This window comes from Drosophila virilis, chromosome 4 (genome assembly GCF_030788295.1).
Source record: "Drosophila virilis strain 15010-1051.87 chromosome 4, Dvir_AGI_RSII-ME, whole genome shotgun sequence".
NCBI lineage: Eukaryota > Metazoa > Arthropoda > Insecta > Diptera > Drosophilidae > Drosophila > Drosophila virilis.
In genome coordinates, this window is record NC_091546.1 from 22,592,108 (window position 1) to 22,609,194 (window position 17,087).

A 17,087-nucleotide genomic window follows, 5' to 3' on the forward strand; every position below is an offset into this window, starting at 1 on the left:
TTTTGTGTTGCTGTGTGTGTGAAATTTGCTAGAATCTTTGCCAAGTCACTTATCAATATAAATATATATACGTATGCAATGTACTTGTTAATCATTCAAACCTATACTAAATGCAGTATACTTGTGTATATTCATTTCTTGTTTTGGTTGAGGTCCTATTCTGTATAAATCAAAGCTACGTGAGAACCAAGAGCAAAGCTCAAACTTGGCTTTCGACAATCTATCTATTTACCTCTGCAGAAATTATTAAACTCTTCCCATTAGCATCATACATCTATCAAAACTGATATTTGAAATTTGATAGATATTAGACAAAATGGGTTAAGATAGACATAAAATAGATATTTGTATTTAGCACATCTGCAAGGGTATTAAATCGTCGGCATGTCGTATATATATAGCACTTCTTTTATGATTTAATTTAATTGCATTAAATGTAGCCTCTTAGAAAAAACGAATTTCAACTAACGCTGTCTCAAAAATGTTCTTACTTAAAAGTACTTACTAAATTAATGTATGTGAAACTTGCGATCAGCATTTAAATACATATATGTACAAATAAATACATATTGTTGTTAATGTTCAATTATATTGTTAGTATTATAATTTTGTATGGTAACTGGCATTTATTTATGTTTTTTTATCTTTTTATTTAGTTTTTTTTTTAGTTTTCTGTTAAGAGTTTATATATAAATTTGTATGTTTATTATAGGTTTTTTTGAACTTAACGAGAGGTATTTCTATTTTCCCAAGTGTTAATATCGCCATTTGTGTATACACTCCATTATTTCATAAACATTTTTATCGTTGTTGTCGTTGTTCTTTTCTCAGCATCATAATTTGTTAAAGCATATAAAATGGAAATAAATGAAAAACAAAACCACTTACCCCATATTTTACTTTTATATATTGTATATAAATTTTTATTTAGGCTTTGTTGCATTTTAAACATATTTAATAAAATTAAAAAACTAATTTTAAAATATTTATATGTACCGTAATATTTGTATAGCTTTGTTTTAAAAAATAATATTTATAACGATTGAACCCAACTACAGTTTACAGTTTACAGCTTACAGATGCGTTTGCGTGAACAAAATCAAAAATCGATAATAAAAATAATTACACAATATAAAGGAGAAACATTTAAAAGATTTCTCAGTAAAGTTGAAGTAATTGTGATATGCTACATAAAATATATATATATATATATATATATATATATATATATATATATATATATATATAAAAGAAATGTTGTGTTATCGTTAAAACGTTGTTACAAATTAGTTTAAACAAAAAACCTGTAAAATAGCCTTCACATTGAATTGCAACGACGACTTTTGTGCAGTGCGCGCGCTTTTCTATCTGCTTGTTAAAAATTATAAAAATAATTAATTACGTTTAAAGCATTAACTAAATTATCAATTACAATTTCGTAAATAATAATATATGTATGTAATAGTGAAAATTATATGTACAATTCCAGTTACACAGTTACGTGCAGCTCAAAATCAAATAGCATAACAAATATACATACATATAACTAAACAAAATATTTTTTTTCAAATTGTTGTATTTTAAAATTGATTTAGTATCCCAAATAGTTGTTCATAAAGCGATCGCTTAAAATGATATGGATGTATGTATAAAAAGGATAGAAACGTAAATGTTTGGGAATTGAATATAATAAAAATCGTATAGAAATATGTCTAGGGAGACGATCTATAGCAACAAATAAGCAACATTAGTATATTATAAAATTTAACAAATTATCACACTGAAAAAAATTCAACACTAATTTTAAATATGTATACATATACATATATATATATGAACGTTTAGCATATATGTATATATACATATGTATAAATCTGTGTGTGTGCTATATGCTTATATAGTTCGTTCAAATTGTATACGTTTTTTTTTAATTAATTAGTTTAGTTAAACGTAACACTAATGCCGTTATAATTTAAAGCCGATCCGCTTGTTTTTTGTTTTTTTTTTTAGATCTTTAGTGTTATACATATTTCCATAATAAACAACAGCTTGAAACGTTGCGCCAGCCGCAATATTAACATGCAGTTTCTTATATATATATAAATATATACATACATATACATATGCATGTACATATATGTATGTGTGTTGGTTTTTGTATATATAGCATCTTAGTCTAATCTTTATGTTTAAACGTAATAAATATGTTTTTTTTTGTTTTTTTTTTTTGTGTTTTCTTGTATATTTTTTAGCAGCTTTCAAAATATTTAACTATAGCTTGTTAATGATTTTTCTTTTTTTGTTATTTTTTTTAGACGAGGTTCCCATTTTTTATGCATTACAATTAATATTTGCTAGTGTTAATAATAAATATATTTGTGTATATATACATATATATTTGTTTTTAACGTTTTGGCTTATTTTATAGTGCTGCTAATATAATTTAAATTTTACATATACATTTTACACATTTCTAGACGTTCGATCGCTTTTGTTTAAAATTTGTTGCAAGCCTTGTTTTGTTTATGTTTTAACAAAAATGCTGCGACTTTCATTTCATTTATTTATTGTTGTTTTTTTTTTTTAAAGGAAAAACGTTCTGAGAGCCTTAAATGCGTTTGAAGAACATGAATTGTTGTTGTTGATGTTGTTTAGCAGTTGTTGTTCTTGAGTCCTTGGGTTTTGCTCAGGCTCCTTAGGGTCACCTCGTGGCGCTGCTTGTAAAGAAGTCCGCTGTGTGGGAAAAAACAATCTCAATTTAGCTCGTAGACGCAGATATATAAGTATATACATATATATATGTATGTGTGTATTTGTATTTGTATACTCACGCGTCTCGAAGCTAAAGCCGAGCGTTGGATCTGGCGGTGTGTTGAGCATTGGATTGCCGCTGCTGCCGCTGCCAGTGGGCGTGACATTGCCCATGGAATTTGTACTATTGCCGCCGCCAATCATTGGTCCCTGCTGCAGCGGACTCTGCGGTGTCTGACCCCGTTGTGCCACGCCCGCGCCGCCAACGCCGACAACACCGCCCGTGGCTGCCGCAGCCGCCTGCTGGGCCCGCACGCTGACCACCGCGCGCAGCTCCTGCTTGACAAACTCCGAATTGGCATTGCCACCAGCTACGCCGCCGCCGTTGCCAGCTGCAAGAATTGAAGAGACGCCAATGATTAGTCAAGTCTACAATTGGTCTTGGCCAACGCATATTTCAACCCACAACAAAAAAAAAATGATTTTTAGTCACAATTATAGTTGAACTTAGCTAGACATATAACATAAATAAATACACAACAGACAACAGAATACAACATATAACACATAAATGTAATATAAATAATATATTAAATATATAATAAAATATACGACACACACTTAAATGTTTAATCTGGCGGCTAGGTTTGAGGGCAAGGTTGCAAATAAGGGGTATATATAGGCGAGTGGTTTATTTTAAAAAGTAAACATATAATAATTTAAAATTAATCATAATTACATGAATTATTCACTTGGGCTTTTTTGTGAGTACTTTGTATAATTTATCTTTAAATTATGCTGCGTAAATAGAAATCTTCTTATTTAAAATGTTTTTTTTTTTTTTTTTTTTTAATTTTTTATATGCTGAATTTATACTATTGTATAGGATAACTTTCCTATTTGAATATATAAATAATTTAATATCTCTTAACTTGACTGAAGCCTTTCATATCAAAGCACTCACACTCCATTATATGGCCATGTGAGTAGTTCATATACAAAAATTAAATAAAGCCAAAACTAAAACTAAAACTTAACATAAACAATACATACGTTCCCCAATTATCATAGTGATTATATACGATATTGTCGATTCGGTTCTAGGGTCTCAGCTATATCTAAAGTCTTTACATGGGTTAATACAGTGGGTGGGTGCAGCGCCTAAAAACTAACCGTTTAATTAATTATACTCAAATATACCTAGGTTATATACAAGATCATATATAGTATGTGGCACAGTTATACGATTATACAAAACACGCAAATGTGGTTAGGCAATAGATATGTGTGTTCTGGGAGCCCCAAGGATTTTTGTTTGTTTTTAGTTTCTATGTACAAAATGTGTGGATCGTTTTTGGGTAATTTAATTTGCTTATTTATACTTATATACACAATGATTAGCACGAATTTTTGATATGCATATGCATGTATGTACATAAACACATATATGTACACAATATATATATGTATGTATGTAGGGCATGATATGTGATTACAGCGAGCGCATGAGAGCGAGCAGAGAGATATATATTTATATATATATATATATATAGAGAGAGAGAGAGAGTGTGAGAGTGAGAGAGAGTTCAAGTGTGAGCACACGGCTTACCGGTCTGCGCTCGACCATAGAAATCATTCGCCTGCTGCGCCTGACCATAGGCAGCGAGGGCTGCATAACCGCTGCCGCCGCCGCCGCCGCCGCCACCGCCCAGCCCTATGATGCCGTTGCCACCGCCACTGCCCATGCCGCCCACGCCCATCATGGCCGGATGGGGGGACATGCTCATGCCGTTCATCAGCTGTTGCTGCTGCTGTTGTTGTTGCTGCTGGTGCTGGTGTTGGTGTTGTTGCTGTTGTTGCTGCTGCTGCTGCTGCTGTTGACTAGCGGCGGCAGCTGCACTATCATTGTGATTGTTGTGGTTGTTGCCGCTGTTGTTGTTGTTGTTGTTGCCAGGCGACAAACCGAAACGCGTTGAGCCTGTTTCGGTTAAGCGTTTGATTTGTTTGGCTTTGGTTAAAAACTAGTCAAATATTAACAATGTCTGCGTGTATGTGTGTGTGTGTGTGTGTGTGTGTGTGTGTTTGAAACGGTGTTGGTATGCTCGTGTGTGTGTGTGTGTGTGAAGCTGTTTATGTATTAATATTTAGTACAGTAATTAGGGCAAGCGGCATGTTGTGAACTGGTTCACGCTGCATGGAATCTAAGTAATTGTGTGCTTGGCGCGCTTTGGGATAACAATCTTGTGGAGCTGAAACTAGTTAATTTTAAGTGGAACTAGTTCATTTTTAAGTGGAACCAGCTATTTTTATTAGTGGAACTATCTCTTTTTTATGTGGAGCTGGTTCATTTGGTTTATAGAGTATAGTTAAAAGTAATGCGCCATTTAAGTGACACTCTTGAGTTTTATGTAAAGTTGGAACTAGCTCAGCTTGAGTTAGTTCACAGTTAGTTACATGACTAAAGCTAAGCTGGAACTAGTGTCTTATATGAACTTTATATTTTCATCTTTTAATGAATTCAATTTGAGTCTACTTCAATTAAGATTTTGGTTATATTTAAAACTAGGTTCGTTCATTTTTAGAACAAGTTCCACCTTTTTTGTTAAAAACAAGTGTTTTTTTTTTACATACAATTGAGTTATAGCATAGCTTTTGAACTGGTTCCACTTTAATTTAATTCCAGTTCCAGCAGAAAATCAGTCGGCACCTTTTAGTTAACTAGTTCCGCCTACATTTGAAACAAGTTTGAGTAGTAAAACTTTTGGGCTTAATTCAGTTGGGCATTCTTCAGGGGCGCATGGGTAGAATCACTAAAACTAAGCCTAAGTTTCGAAGACGGCATTCATCTGACACGCAGACTCCGGCTGGACAGGCCGGCACAGGACACGCTTCATGGTAGCGCACGTTACTCACCTGGCAAATGTTGCGTCGCCTGCGGCACGCTGCTCTGCCGTTGCAGGCGCTGCAGCTGCTGTTGCTGGAACACATTGGCCGCAGCGCTGCCACCGTAGGGTGACTGTGGGCCGCCAAAGCTGACGCCCAGGCCAACGCCGCCGGGTCCAGTGCTGCCATCGGGCGTGGTTGCACCGCCGCCGCCTTGAGCCTGGAAGGAGTTCTGCCGCTGCAGAGCCGCCGCCGCTGCTGCTGCCGCACTGTTGCCGACGCCGACGCCGACAGGGCCAACGGCGCCGGGTGAGTTGAGGCCGCGACGCTGCTGGCTCTGCTGCTGATACTGACGCGCATTGTAGTTGCTCTGAACATCACGGAAGGACATTAGTGGTGCTTCATTGGGCAAAGCAAACTCTTTGCTACTCACCTGCAGCTGCGCAATGAGCAAGGGATTATTGTGCTGCTGCAGTGAGCGTCCGGCATTGCCAGCAGGCAGCGGTCCACCCGGTCCGCCAACAGCACCACCTGCACCACCACCAGCTCCCGCGTTGCCACCACCTGTGGGCCACTGCTGTGGACTGTTCTGCATGCCAGGCGATTGCAGGCCGGAGCCACTGCCGAACGGCGTATTGGAGCGTCCGCCATCGCCCGCCTGCTGCTGCTGCTGTTGCTGCTGCTGCTGTTGCAGGTACGCCAACTGTTGCTGCTGCTGCTGAGGATTCTGCTGCTGCTGCAGCGGCGACAGACGCTGTGCATTTTGAGCAAACTGCGGCCCATAGCCTGTATAGAGCAAGAGATACGCATTTTAATAGTCTAATCCGAGTGATACGCGTTCTGTTACGCACCTTGATTTGGCTGCGGACTGTAGGGTGCACTGCGTCCGGGGCTGAGCTGCTGCTGCATCAGGGTTTGCGCAAAGTTTGGACTCAGTTGCGCATCCGCTGGCAGATTGGTCCTGGACAGCGACACATTAGGCGCCACAGTTGTGTTCATCAGTGAGCCAATATTGTTGATGCCCGCATTGATGCCAGCTGAAAGAAATATAAATTCAAATTAAAAAAGGAATATCTCTGACATGGCTTATAACTTATATTTCGACCGATTCTACCTATGAGTCTGTATGATTAATTAATATTTTGATTATCATTTTTTGCTCAAGGTCGAGCTCATGAATTTTGTAAGATATTTTGAAGAAGAAACGTATATCTTTGCTTCCGATTGATCGATGGATCTCAGGAAGCTATTTAGCTGATAAGTTATTGATAGCAGCAGCCAAAATGTGGTTTATCCTAACTTCCAAATATATAGGTACCTATCATCTAGCTCTTTTTTAACTACTCACTGGCATTTTCGGGCACCAGCAACTGTTGCTTTTGCTGCTGCTGCAGCAGTCGCTCCTTTTGCTGCTGCTGTTGCTGGCGCATGTTGCGCATCTGCTGATTGGGCAGCACAACGCCGCCGCCGGGCGTGGCAACGGCGTTCATGGGGCCACGATTGCGCACCGGATACATGGGCGGTGGGCGTTGAAAGGGCTGATTGCGCATGGCCTCCAGCAACTGTTGCTGTTGTTGGCGCAGCAAGTGCTGCTGCTGCTGTTGATTCTGTTGCTGCTGCTGCTGTTGCTGTTGCTGCTGCTGCTGTTGATGCTGTTGCTGAAGACTCAACATGCCTGGATAGGCAGGAGGCTGCAAATGCTGGCGTTGCTGTTGCTGCTGCTGTTGTTGTTGTTGTTGTTGTTGCTGCTGCTGCTGTTGCTGCTGCTGCTGCTGTACTAGCAACTGTTGCTGTTGCTGCTGTGACATGAGCAAATGCTGATTTATGCCGCCAAACGTGGCAATTTCCACATCGAGCATCAACGACTTTTGTATGTCGCTGATGGCTGAAGCCTCTGAGGGAGCTGCGGGCACAATGGGCGTGTCATCCGTATAATAGTCCATAACGCTGTCCAGCAGCTTGGACAGCTCCGTATCGGGCCCAGCAGCCGCTGACGTTGAGGCCGCTGTGGTAAGTGAGGTAGTTGCTGTGGTCGCCAGCTGTTGCTGTTGCTGCTGCTGGTATGCAAGTTGCTGCTGACTGAGGTAGACATCGTTTTGCTGTGGCGTTGACTGTTGCTGGTGCTGCTGCTGCTGTTGCTGCTGCTGCTGCTGTTGCTGCTGCTGCTGTTGCTGCTGTTGTTGCTGCTGTTGTTGGTGCTGTTGCTGCTGCTGTTGCTGCTGTTGTTGCTGCTGCTGCTGCAACTTGCGCGCTCGACTATTGGCTGCTGCCGCCGCCTTGGGTCCGGTGCTGCCTGCGCTAATGAGGTTGCCCGGCGCCGCCAGCGAGCTGCTCACATTGTTCACAGTGGAGCTAGTTATGTCCGGCAGGGTTTTCACTTGCAGCGGCTGCTCCGGATTGGGCGCTTTGGGCAACTTTGGCGGATTCTGTAGCAGCTTCGCCAGCATCTTGTTTTGGCTGCACAGCTTGCTGGGCTTATCCTCGGAGCGCTTGGCCGAGATGTCGTCATCGGGCTCGTTGAGCGAACGCTTGCGACTCATGGCCGGATCGCTTTGGATTTTTAGCATGCGCTTGAGATCCTCGTTGCTCATGTTGCCGCCACCGCTGGCACCGCTGCCGCCCAGCATGCCGTGGCCAGGTCCATGGTTGCCGCCGTCATCCTTCTGCAGCTGACGCATTAGCTCGCTCTGCCGCGTATTGCTAAGGACACCGGGGCCGCCCGGGCCTGTGCCACTGCTGCCATCATCCTCTTCGCTCTTCTCGTTTAGCAGCTGCAACGAATTCCAAAATCGGTTGAGCATCATTTCTGGCAACAGCAACTGTTCACTTACCTTCAGCAGCATGGGATTCTGCGAGTTGCCCGCCTTCTGCAACAGTGTGGCACTTGCGCCGCCGCGTCCGATTGGTGGAAACAAGCCCATTTGACTCGGCTGGCCGCCCATTTTGAAGCTGCCTGCTGGACCGCCAATTGGCCCAACATTGAGCTTCTCATCCTCGCTGCACTCCTGCTTAAAGTACTGCAAGCAATTCAATAAGAACATTTTTAGTAAAACAACAAGGTCCGATAATTATTAGGTATTTCAGTTATTCTTTAGTGAACTAGTTCCATGAACCGATGCTAACAAAATATATGCCATCGATATTAATAGCATAAAGATGGCTATTTACTAGCTTGTAATAGCCTCGGGAAGGTGATATTGAAATCAAAATGTGTTGGAACTAGTTTAAAATAATTGCCAATCCCAGCAAGTTAGGTCGGAACCAGTTAAAAAAACTTCTTCGAGTCTTATTTTGCGTTGTTCTTTTTTATAGGAATATGGAAATTGTAATTTTTATAAGCTATTCATAAATTTTAAAATCGAAATAGAAAAAATTAAATAATAACCCTATTCTCGATATATTCAAGTTTATCATCAATTCCATTCAATTTCTAAAAATATAATTAAGTGTTAATTATAAAAATTCTCAACTTAAGCTTTAATAAGGCCATGAAAGTTTTTTTCAAAGATTTTTGGAGAAATACTAAATATCCAAGATATTGGTAAGTGTGAATGAATTAATTTTGGACCTGCAATATTTTTACTTTATCAAATGTCGGACGGACGAAAAGTCAAGAAACTTTAGTTTGTACATTTACAAACAGGAACTAGCAACAACTAGTTCATCAAATAAGAACTAGTTACAGGAACTAGGCACAAAATAAGCTCAAATACTGTCAATTTAATAATTAAGCACAAATTTAATTGAACAAAATCGAATCAATTAAAGATTGAGCGACTTACCTTCTCCTCATCTCCAAGACCGCCGCCGCCTAGGCCACTGGCCAGGCTCTGCGATTTGGTCAACAGATGACGCAGTCGCTCCGACGATTCCTGCAGTGGTGGCGTCTGCTGTTGTTGTTGTTGTTGCTGTTGTTGATGTTGCTGGCTGAGCAGCAAGCCACCGACGCCATTTGGTAGACCGCCGCCCATAAGCGCATTGTTGTTGTTGTTGCCACTGTTGTTGTTGCTTTGCTGCTGCTGCTGCTGTTGTTGCTGCTGTTGTTGTTGTTGTAGCTCTTTGTCCGGTTTGGTGTCCGCCGGATCGTAAGAGTGAAAATTGAAACCGTAGCTGCCGCCGGCGCCGGCGCTGGCATTTGACTGCGGCGAGGGCAAACTTGCAGCTGAGTGCGAGGACAATTGATAGGGCGTGGCCGGTGAGGCGCACACCGCCGGACTAAAGCCATGCCCCGAGGGCGGACGCGGCGTGCTGACAGGCGTCGCAACGGAGGCGCGCGAATTGGGCCGCGAATCGGTCCAGGCGCCAACCCCACCGCTGGGATCAATGTCGAACGAGGAATGTGCAATATCAAACTCAAACGCATCGCTGCCATACGTGAAATGCTCTCCGGGCGCCGGCGAGGCGGTGAACGCATTGACCAGCGTCGCCGCCGAGGAGTTGGCCGAGGAGCCGCCGGCATTGCCCAGACGCTGCTGCATGCCGCTGCCATTGATGATCGCCGAGCTCATCAGCGGTCCACCCACATTGGTGGTTTGTGTGCTGTTGTTGCTGCCGCTGCTGCTGCCGCCGCCGCCGCTGTTGCTGTTGTTGTTGTTGTGCTGTCCGCCGCCAACGAGACCGCCAAGCAGATGTGTGGGCAGCAGAGTTTGCGCCACCGAGGATGTGGAGGAACTGTGCCCCAGCGCCTCCATGGAGAGCGTGTTGACCAGCGAGCTAGCCAACGAGGCGCCCGGCGACATTGCGCACATTTGGCTCAAGCCCAAGCCGCCGCCCACGCCCACTCCCACGCCTACGCCCGAGCCTGAGCCCGAGCCCGTATTGTTGCAATTCATATCGTTCTCGGAGTTGAGCAGCGTCTGCACGGACATGATGAAGTCGCTTTCGCCGGGCGTCTGATTGAGGAACAGTCTCGAATTGGCCTTCACATGGACATAGACATCGGGTGCGCCGAGGCGCAGGCGAAATGGACGTGATATAACATTCGATATGGAGCCAGCATTGGTTGGACCACCGCCAGAGCTGCCAGGTGAATGCACGGCAATCGATTCTTGTATATCCCGCAGATGTGCCTTGAGCGTGGACAGATCGTGCGGATGGCACAGATCCTGCCACAGGCGGCCCACCCACGTCTGCAGATGCTGCTTGAACGGCTCACGCAGCGCCGTCGCATCCAGGCTGAGTATTTTGCCATGTGCGTCCAGCTTAAAGGTCATCTGTTCGATGGGCTGCTGATGCACATGCTGCTGCATATTGATCTCCAGCGGCGACTCATCCTCTGGTCGTGTGATCAAGCACAGCACCGAGCTGCTCGCATCGGCGTCATCTGCAAGCGGAGAATAGTTTAATGAATTGTTCCAGGAAATTGCGGCGGGATTTGTGGGATGTGAAACGAACCGAACGACATTATTCTTTACTTTCTTTCTTTCTTTGTTTTTCTGATTGATCAACTAAAACGATTTCGATATGCGCTTCGTTCTGGTTTCTAGTTAATATCTTGCTATTTCTTGTATAATTTTTCAAATTTCTTATCATCGGGTTACTCTCATAAAACAGTTGATAATGTTTTGGAAGATAAGAACCCCCAGTACTTTCATACGAAATCTGACAACTTTAATATTATATTCCGTATAAACAGTATTTGTTCAAAACCTTAAGTACAGTTTATAAGATTATATGTTTGATTTCCACAGTATGCCATGTTTATTTCAATCTCTCTAATACTGTCAACAGAAAGTTCTACAATTATTCCTATTATAAATTGTTGCTTTTTTAATATGTATATAATATACATATTTTATGCATGCATTTTTTATAGGGTCAGGAAAACAAATTCGATTATGTTTTCTGAGAATGAGATAATATTTCACAGTTTAGCAATACATCTTTTCTAATAACCCTGTATTTTCAAGCTTTTCCAAAAAGATTTTTATCATTTTTTTTTTTATTTCTCCATCTCCAAAACTAAAACCTTTTTTAGTTGGGATAGTTCTTGGACTCACCCTTTACTGGCGCCGCTATCAACACGACCTCTTCATACTTGTCCTGGTGTCCGGACTGCCTGAGCGGCTTCTGGTCCATGGCATCGCAATTGGAGGAGGTCTGTGTGGCCGGGCGTGTGTCCTTGACTAGCATGCGCACCTTGGTGGAAATGCTGCGTTTCGATTTACTTGCACCTCCGGCGCCATTGCCAGCACTGGAACTGGAATTGGAGCCAGCCGATTGCTGTGAGGCATTGCCATTGTTCAGCTCATCGAGATCACCCCAGCCGCCAACCGAGCCAGCGCCTGATCCGTTGCCTCCGCCACTGCCGGCGCCACCGGCGGCTCCTCCTCCTGCTCCTCCACCGCCTGGTCCACTGCTGCCGCTGCTGCTGTACATGTTGTTTATGATCGGCTCCAGTTTGGCGTGATCCCCCGCATAGAGGTACCTATAGAGCGGCTGGTGGAAGAGCTCCTGCTTCTCATAGCCGATCAGTTCGCGTATGTTCTGCGTGCAGGACTCAATGATGCCGTTCGCGTTCACCTGCAGCAGGACCCAACCCACCGAGCTGATATAGTGCTCGAGCGCTTCGAAGTAAGCGGATATTTCAGGCACTTGACCGTTCAGCAGCGATGGCTCTGGCAATGGTGGCTCCGTTGAGGAGACCTCACCCTGTTGCACAGGGTGTATCGAGCAGTTGTCGGTGGCACAGCGGGTGCAGCGCGTTGAGGTTGCTTGCGGTTTGTGGCTATTGTTGTTATTGTTGTTGTTGTTATTATTGTTGTTGTTGTTGTTGTTATTGTTGTTGTTGTTGGTCGTTGTTGTGGAGTTGTTGTTATTATTGTTGTTATTATTGGTAGATGTTGAGGATATATCACGGCTTTGGCCTTTGTCACAAATATCACGATACTGCAAAGGCAATAGAAATTCGAAATTGATTAGAAAGAATTGTTCGCAAAATATTTATTTAAATTACTTCAAGATGGTTCGATTAGTTAAAATGATTAAACAACATGTTATTTATAATTTCTCATAATTTTACGCCATTTTTAGTATGAACATCAATTATCTGCCGCGACTGATGAAAGTGCTTCAAATGTGTTTAATTCACATATACTAAGAAAATATGATATTCGTTTATATAGGGAAAATTCGTAGTATAGAGTTAGGGGCGTTTTTGAATTAAATTGAAACTGAATCAAAATCCAAATATTTTTCCAATTAGGAGTTAAAAGATATACAAACAGCATATTTGTAGATATTTCGAGAATGAAACATATGTATATCAGCACGTGTTCGAAAAATCTAAATTTTCCAAATAGAGTTCACTTAAATAGTTAAATGTTGTATATTATACAGCGCCGAATATTTATATTTATGCATGTATGTGTGCACCGTATGTATTTATGAACACCTTTGTATATTTAACATCTTCATGCATACATTTAAATATCACACATTTACACATCACGTTTGCACATTTACACATCTATGTATGTCGAAAAAGTTCTGACATGCGGAAGTATTCTCGACGAAGCTCTTTTTTTATGTACTACACATAAACAAAACAAAAAAAACCGTATACAACATTGAGCTTCACTCAAAATAATAATTATAGCTGTCTTTACGATCGACATCGTTTGCTGTTGTTATTGTTTTTTGCCAAGCTTTTGCGAGTGCTAGGAAAAGAGCGAAAAGCTCGCGTTGAAATATCGTGCGTCGGCGTTTCGCTCAATGTGTGTGTGTGTGTGTGTGTGTGTGTGTTTACACAATAAAGTGCAATAAACCGCATTTCATTCCATTTCTTTTGAGTGTGCGTGTGTATGTGTGCGTGTTATATTTTTACTCCACCAAGCAAATTTTGCGCGCGCGTTTGAGCTTTGAGTCATTGACACAGGCATAACGAACGCACACACACACACACACACACACTCACACACAGAAACACGCACACATCTGCGCGCGATTGCACGCACAGCACAAGCACAACAAAACTGAACAAGAGAACTTCAATGAAAGCACAACAAAAAATTGTTTTTCAATATTATTGTTTGATTTGAAAAGTTTTAAGACGTAGTTCAGACACACGAATTTCACAATTTTCACAACATTCTCAAGGTCAATCAACTTGATCAACGTGTCAATGGCTCGCTCCATCACTCACTTTTGTTTTCTTTCTATATTTTGTTTGTTTGCTGTATTGCATTAGCATATGTGCATATATGTATGCATGTATGTGTGTGCGGCACTAAATAGTTTTCGTTTTTGAAATTACTCACTGTTAAAATGCTGCTGACATGAAAGCAGCAATTAAAAAAATCACAGAATCGTTGCGCACACTCAGCACTGTCACAAAGTTGCCGAAATACTAAACACACATTTTTTGATGCAATTGTATTATTGTATTAAAAAAAAGAAAAAAAAAGAAGAAGAAACCCGAAAACACGGCGAAAAATACACGAATACAACAACAAAGAAGGCAAAAGCTGACGAAGCGTTGCTCTCTTTCTGGCGCTCTCGCGATATAACATGCTCTGATGTTGCTCTCCTGCCGTTTGTTTACCGGCTCACGTGTGATACGTATGCGTGTATGTGTTTGTGCGAGAATTCGTATGTGTGTGCATTGTTATCAACCATTGCCTTTGCACCTTGTGTGAGAGGGCGTCAAAGAAGCTGCCGCTGCCGCTGTTGCTGCTGTTGCTGCTGTTGCTGTTGCTGTTACTGCTGCACGCAAATAATAACAATAAAATATGAAATTGCGATGTGCGACGTCATCGCCGAAAAGCAAACGCAGTTCGTTGATCTGCCAGTGCAATTGCGAGAGCGCTGAGCGAGCTTTTACTTCTTTTTGTTTGGAAGGAAGCTCACATCTGTGTCAGTGAGTATAAATGTGTGTGCGCGTATGTATTGGTATATGTATGTGCGCCAGCCAACCAGGAAAAGTTGCTCAAGCAACGGGCACAAAACATTTTTTTTTTTTTTTTTTTTTTTGGGGTGAAGGCACTCCGAAAATATCAGTCAAATGATAAAATAAACAACAACAACACGAATCGGGGCATGCAATGACGAATATGTCTAAAACGTGTCTGGACTTTTTGTTCTCAATGTGTGCGTTTGTGTGTGTGTGTGTTTTTTTTTTGTTGCGGGCTTTGGCCTGTAGCTTCAATTGATCGCATCAGGTAATGTGCGAATTTTACGAGAGCTTTTTGAAAAACGCAGATGCAAAGCAACGCATACAACAACAGCAGCAACAACAACAAAAAGCCAGCCAAAAACTTAAACAGATCCCCGCACAATAACAAAAAAAGGGGTAAGTATTATCTGCGACCTGAAAATACAATGTGATGTTGGGCTTTTAATAAAGTAGTGGATGAAGTGTCACAGCGGTAGCAATCCGAAATTAATGAACAGACTTTTTCTTTCTTACAAATTTCACGCAATTTAAGCAGATCTTTTTAAGTTGATCTTTTTTTTTAAATAGTGGATTCAATACTCGTTCATTTTTGGAAGCATTCTCTTTAATGAAATATGCCCGTCTTCTAATAGGGTATTTCTCCTAAACTCTTGCAAATTTCATATTTCTCATGTTTTATAATCATCCATAATGTGTACAATACTCTTACTCTAATGTTCAGTTACTAAAACTTTGTCTACGATTTCGAGTAATTTCTATAAGGTCGTAGGTGACGCACTAAAATTCAAAATGAGCGCAAGCAAAACTGTTGCCAAAAATAAGTTCGATTCTCATGCGCTAGCTTTTCGCACTCGCACTCGCACTCAGACTCTAAAGCTGTTTGAGTAAAAATGCGTCGCTGAGTGAGAGCATCGGCAGCTCAATCGAGTGAGCCAGACGCGCAAAGCTTCAGCTTTCCACACTGTTTCAAGCCGAACTCAAGCCGATGGCAGGCCGGCGGCGGAATTTTGAAAAGAAGAGCAAAACAGAATAGCAGCAGCAGCAAAAAAAAAAAAACGGACTATGGGCAGCTTTGCTTAAGCTTTAGCTGGAAGTTTAGGTATCTAAGAATTTGCCGGTAAGTTTGCATTGCAGATATATATGTAGATATATATGTAGATACATCCATACCTATGAGCTTTAACATAAATGAAAACCCCATTAAACTGATATGAAGCAAATAATTTTTGCCTAAATAAATACAATATATACTAAGGCTAAGTTTTTTAGCTCCTTTTTAGTGTTAACACTGTGCTCCTACTTGCTTTAGTTCATCAATAAAATATCTATTCGCTTGGTTCTCTTGGTAATACAAATTAGACCACAGCTGCAGGGTTTCTCATTAGCAATAAATCAACCCAGCAATATATGGACTTAATTGAATTTATTTTATAATTGTACACAGAATACTTCTAATATAGCGCTAATGGAGAACCAACCTAATAGAGCTGTACTAAGCCGCATTAATTGCATTAACCTTTGTTTAGTTTAAATAAAATTATGTATTATGTATTTTGTTTGTTGTTGGGCCTTTTGAATGTTGTTGTTGTTGTTGATTTTGTTGTGGTTTTTGGTTTTGTCGCTGTCGCATTTCATTGAATTTTGTTTTTGAAGTTCGGCAAAGCGTGGCGCTTATAATTTGCATAATAAAGTGCTTAGGCTACCTGAAACCAATAAAAGAAATACTCAAAAAAAAAAGTGAAAAAAAACCGAAGCCTAAAATAACATGACGAGACTGAAGCTCGCTGCTAACCGCGTGTCGCTGTCAATGGAAACATAAATAAATTTATGTAAATTGAATAAAAATATTAATTAAATTCTTGCAGAGCGAAATTACGTCAGTCAAAAAAGTCTCTGTGGGTCCTCTGGCAACCGGCTTTTATGCTTGTTCCAGCTTATTTGTGTAATCTTCTCTTCGGTTTGAAAATAATTGCTTTTTAATTGAAACGCGAGTGTCGCCAAATAGAAAAACTGCATGGAAATTACATTGGGGATTGGGGATTACTATATTAATTGATCATTAGTTATTCCAGGCAGAGGCCCAGAGTTCACGCACGACAAATTTGTCTATTAGTTTTATTTGATGAGTTTTTTGATTGATAGATGTTGTTAGTTTGGGTTTATTAGACAGATGGACGAAACTTAAAGAATTTTTGTTTTTTCACTTACCGTTCGAACCACTTGATTTAATATTGCCGCCTTATCCGGTTTCGTTGATGTCATATCTCCACGCTTATTGAGCTGCAAAAACTCGGAGAGCTGCTCAATATAATTATTTTCCATTTCACGTCGGCGTTTCTCATTGTTGCATTTGTTTATCTGTGATTGAGGCTGCAAAAATGCAGTAAATTAATTCAATAAAATTTATAAACGATTAAATGTCATATATTTAATAGAATTTCTTTTGACAAAGCGCTAATTACAAAATCTTTTTTCCAACAGACTAAGGTTTAAAGCTGAGGATTAATCTTTGAAAAGCTTTGTATGTGCTTAAATCAAGCTTTTAAAGCTCACTACAAAT

At 40.9% G+C, this 17,087-nt stretch overlaps 1 protein-coding gene across 3 annotated transcripts in view; it reads right to left on the reverse strand.

Annotated features, from left to right (window-relative positions):
* Window positions 1–2,182: 2,182 nt before the first annotated feature.
* The window catches only part of tai (taiman), a 107,814-nt gene continuing 92,909 nt past the window's right edge, over window positions 2,183–17,087 (reverse strand). For 2 of the 3 annotated variants that reach the window (XM_070208956.1, XM_070208955.1), the window contains exons 4-14: window positions 16,736–16,897; window positions 11,634–12,522; window positions 9,417–10,957; window positions 8,466–8,651; window positions 6,983–8,405; window positions 6,486–6,671; window positions 6,068–6,420; window positions 5,665–6,004; window positions 4,361–4,729; window positions 2,832–3,143; window positions 2,183–2,733 (exon numbers count right to left, since the gene is read on the reverse strand). In XM_070208956.1, the coding sequence (XP_070065057.1) occupies window positions 2,702–2,733; window positions 2,832–3,143; window positions 4,361–4,729; window positions 5,665–6,004; window positions 6,068–6,420; window positions 6,486–6,671; window positions 6,983–8,405; window positions 8,466–8,651; window positions 9,417–10,957; window positions 11,634–12,522; window positions 16,736–16,897 (5,793 nt within the window). In that variant the 3' untranslated portion in view covers window positions 2,183–2,701. The remainder of the gene's footprint in view (window positions 2,734–2,831; window positions 3,144–4,360; window positions 4,730–5,664; window positions 6,005–6,067; window positions 6,421–6,485; window positions 6,672–6,982; window positions 8,406–8,465; window positions 8,652–9,416; window positions 10,958–11,633; window positions 12,523–16,735; window positions 16,898–17,087) is intronic. The other variant, XM_070208957.1, reaches the window with a different exon arrangement.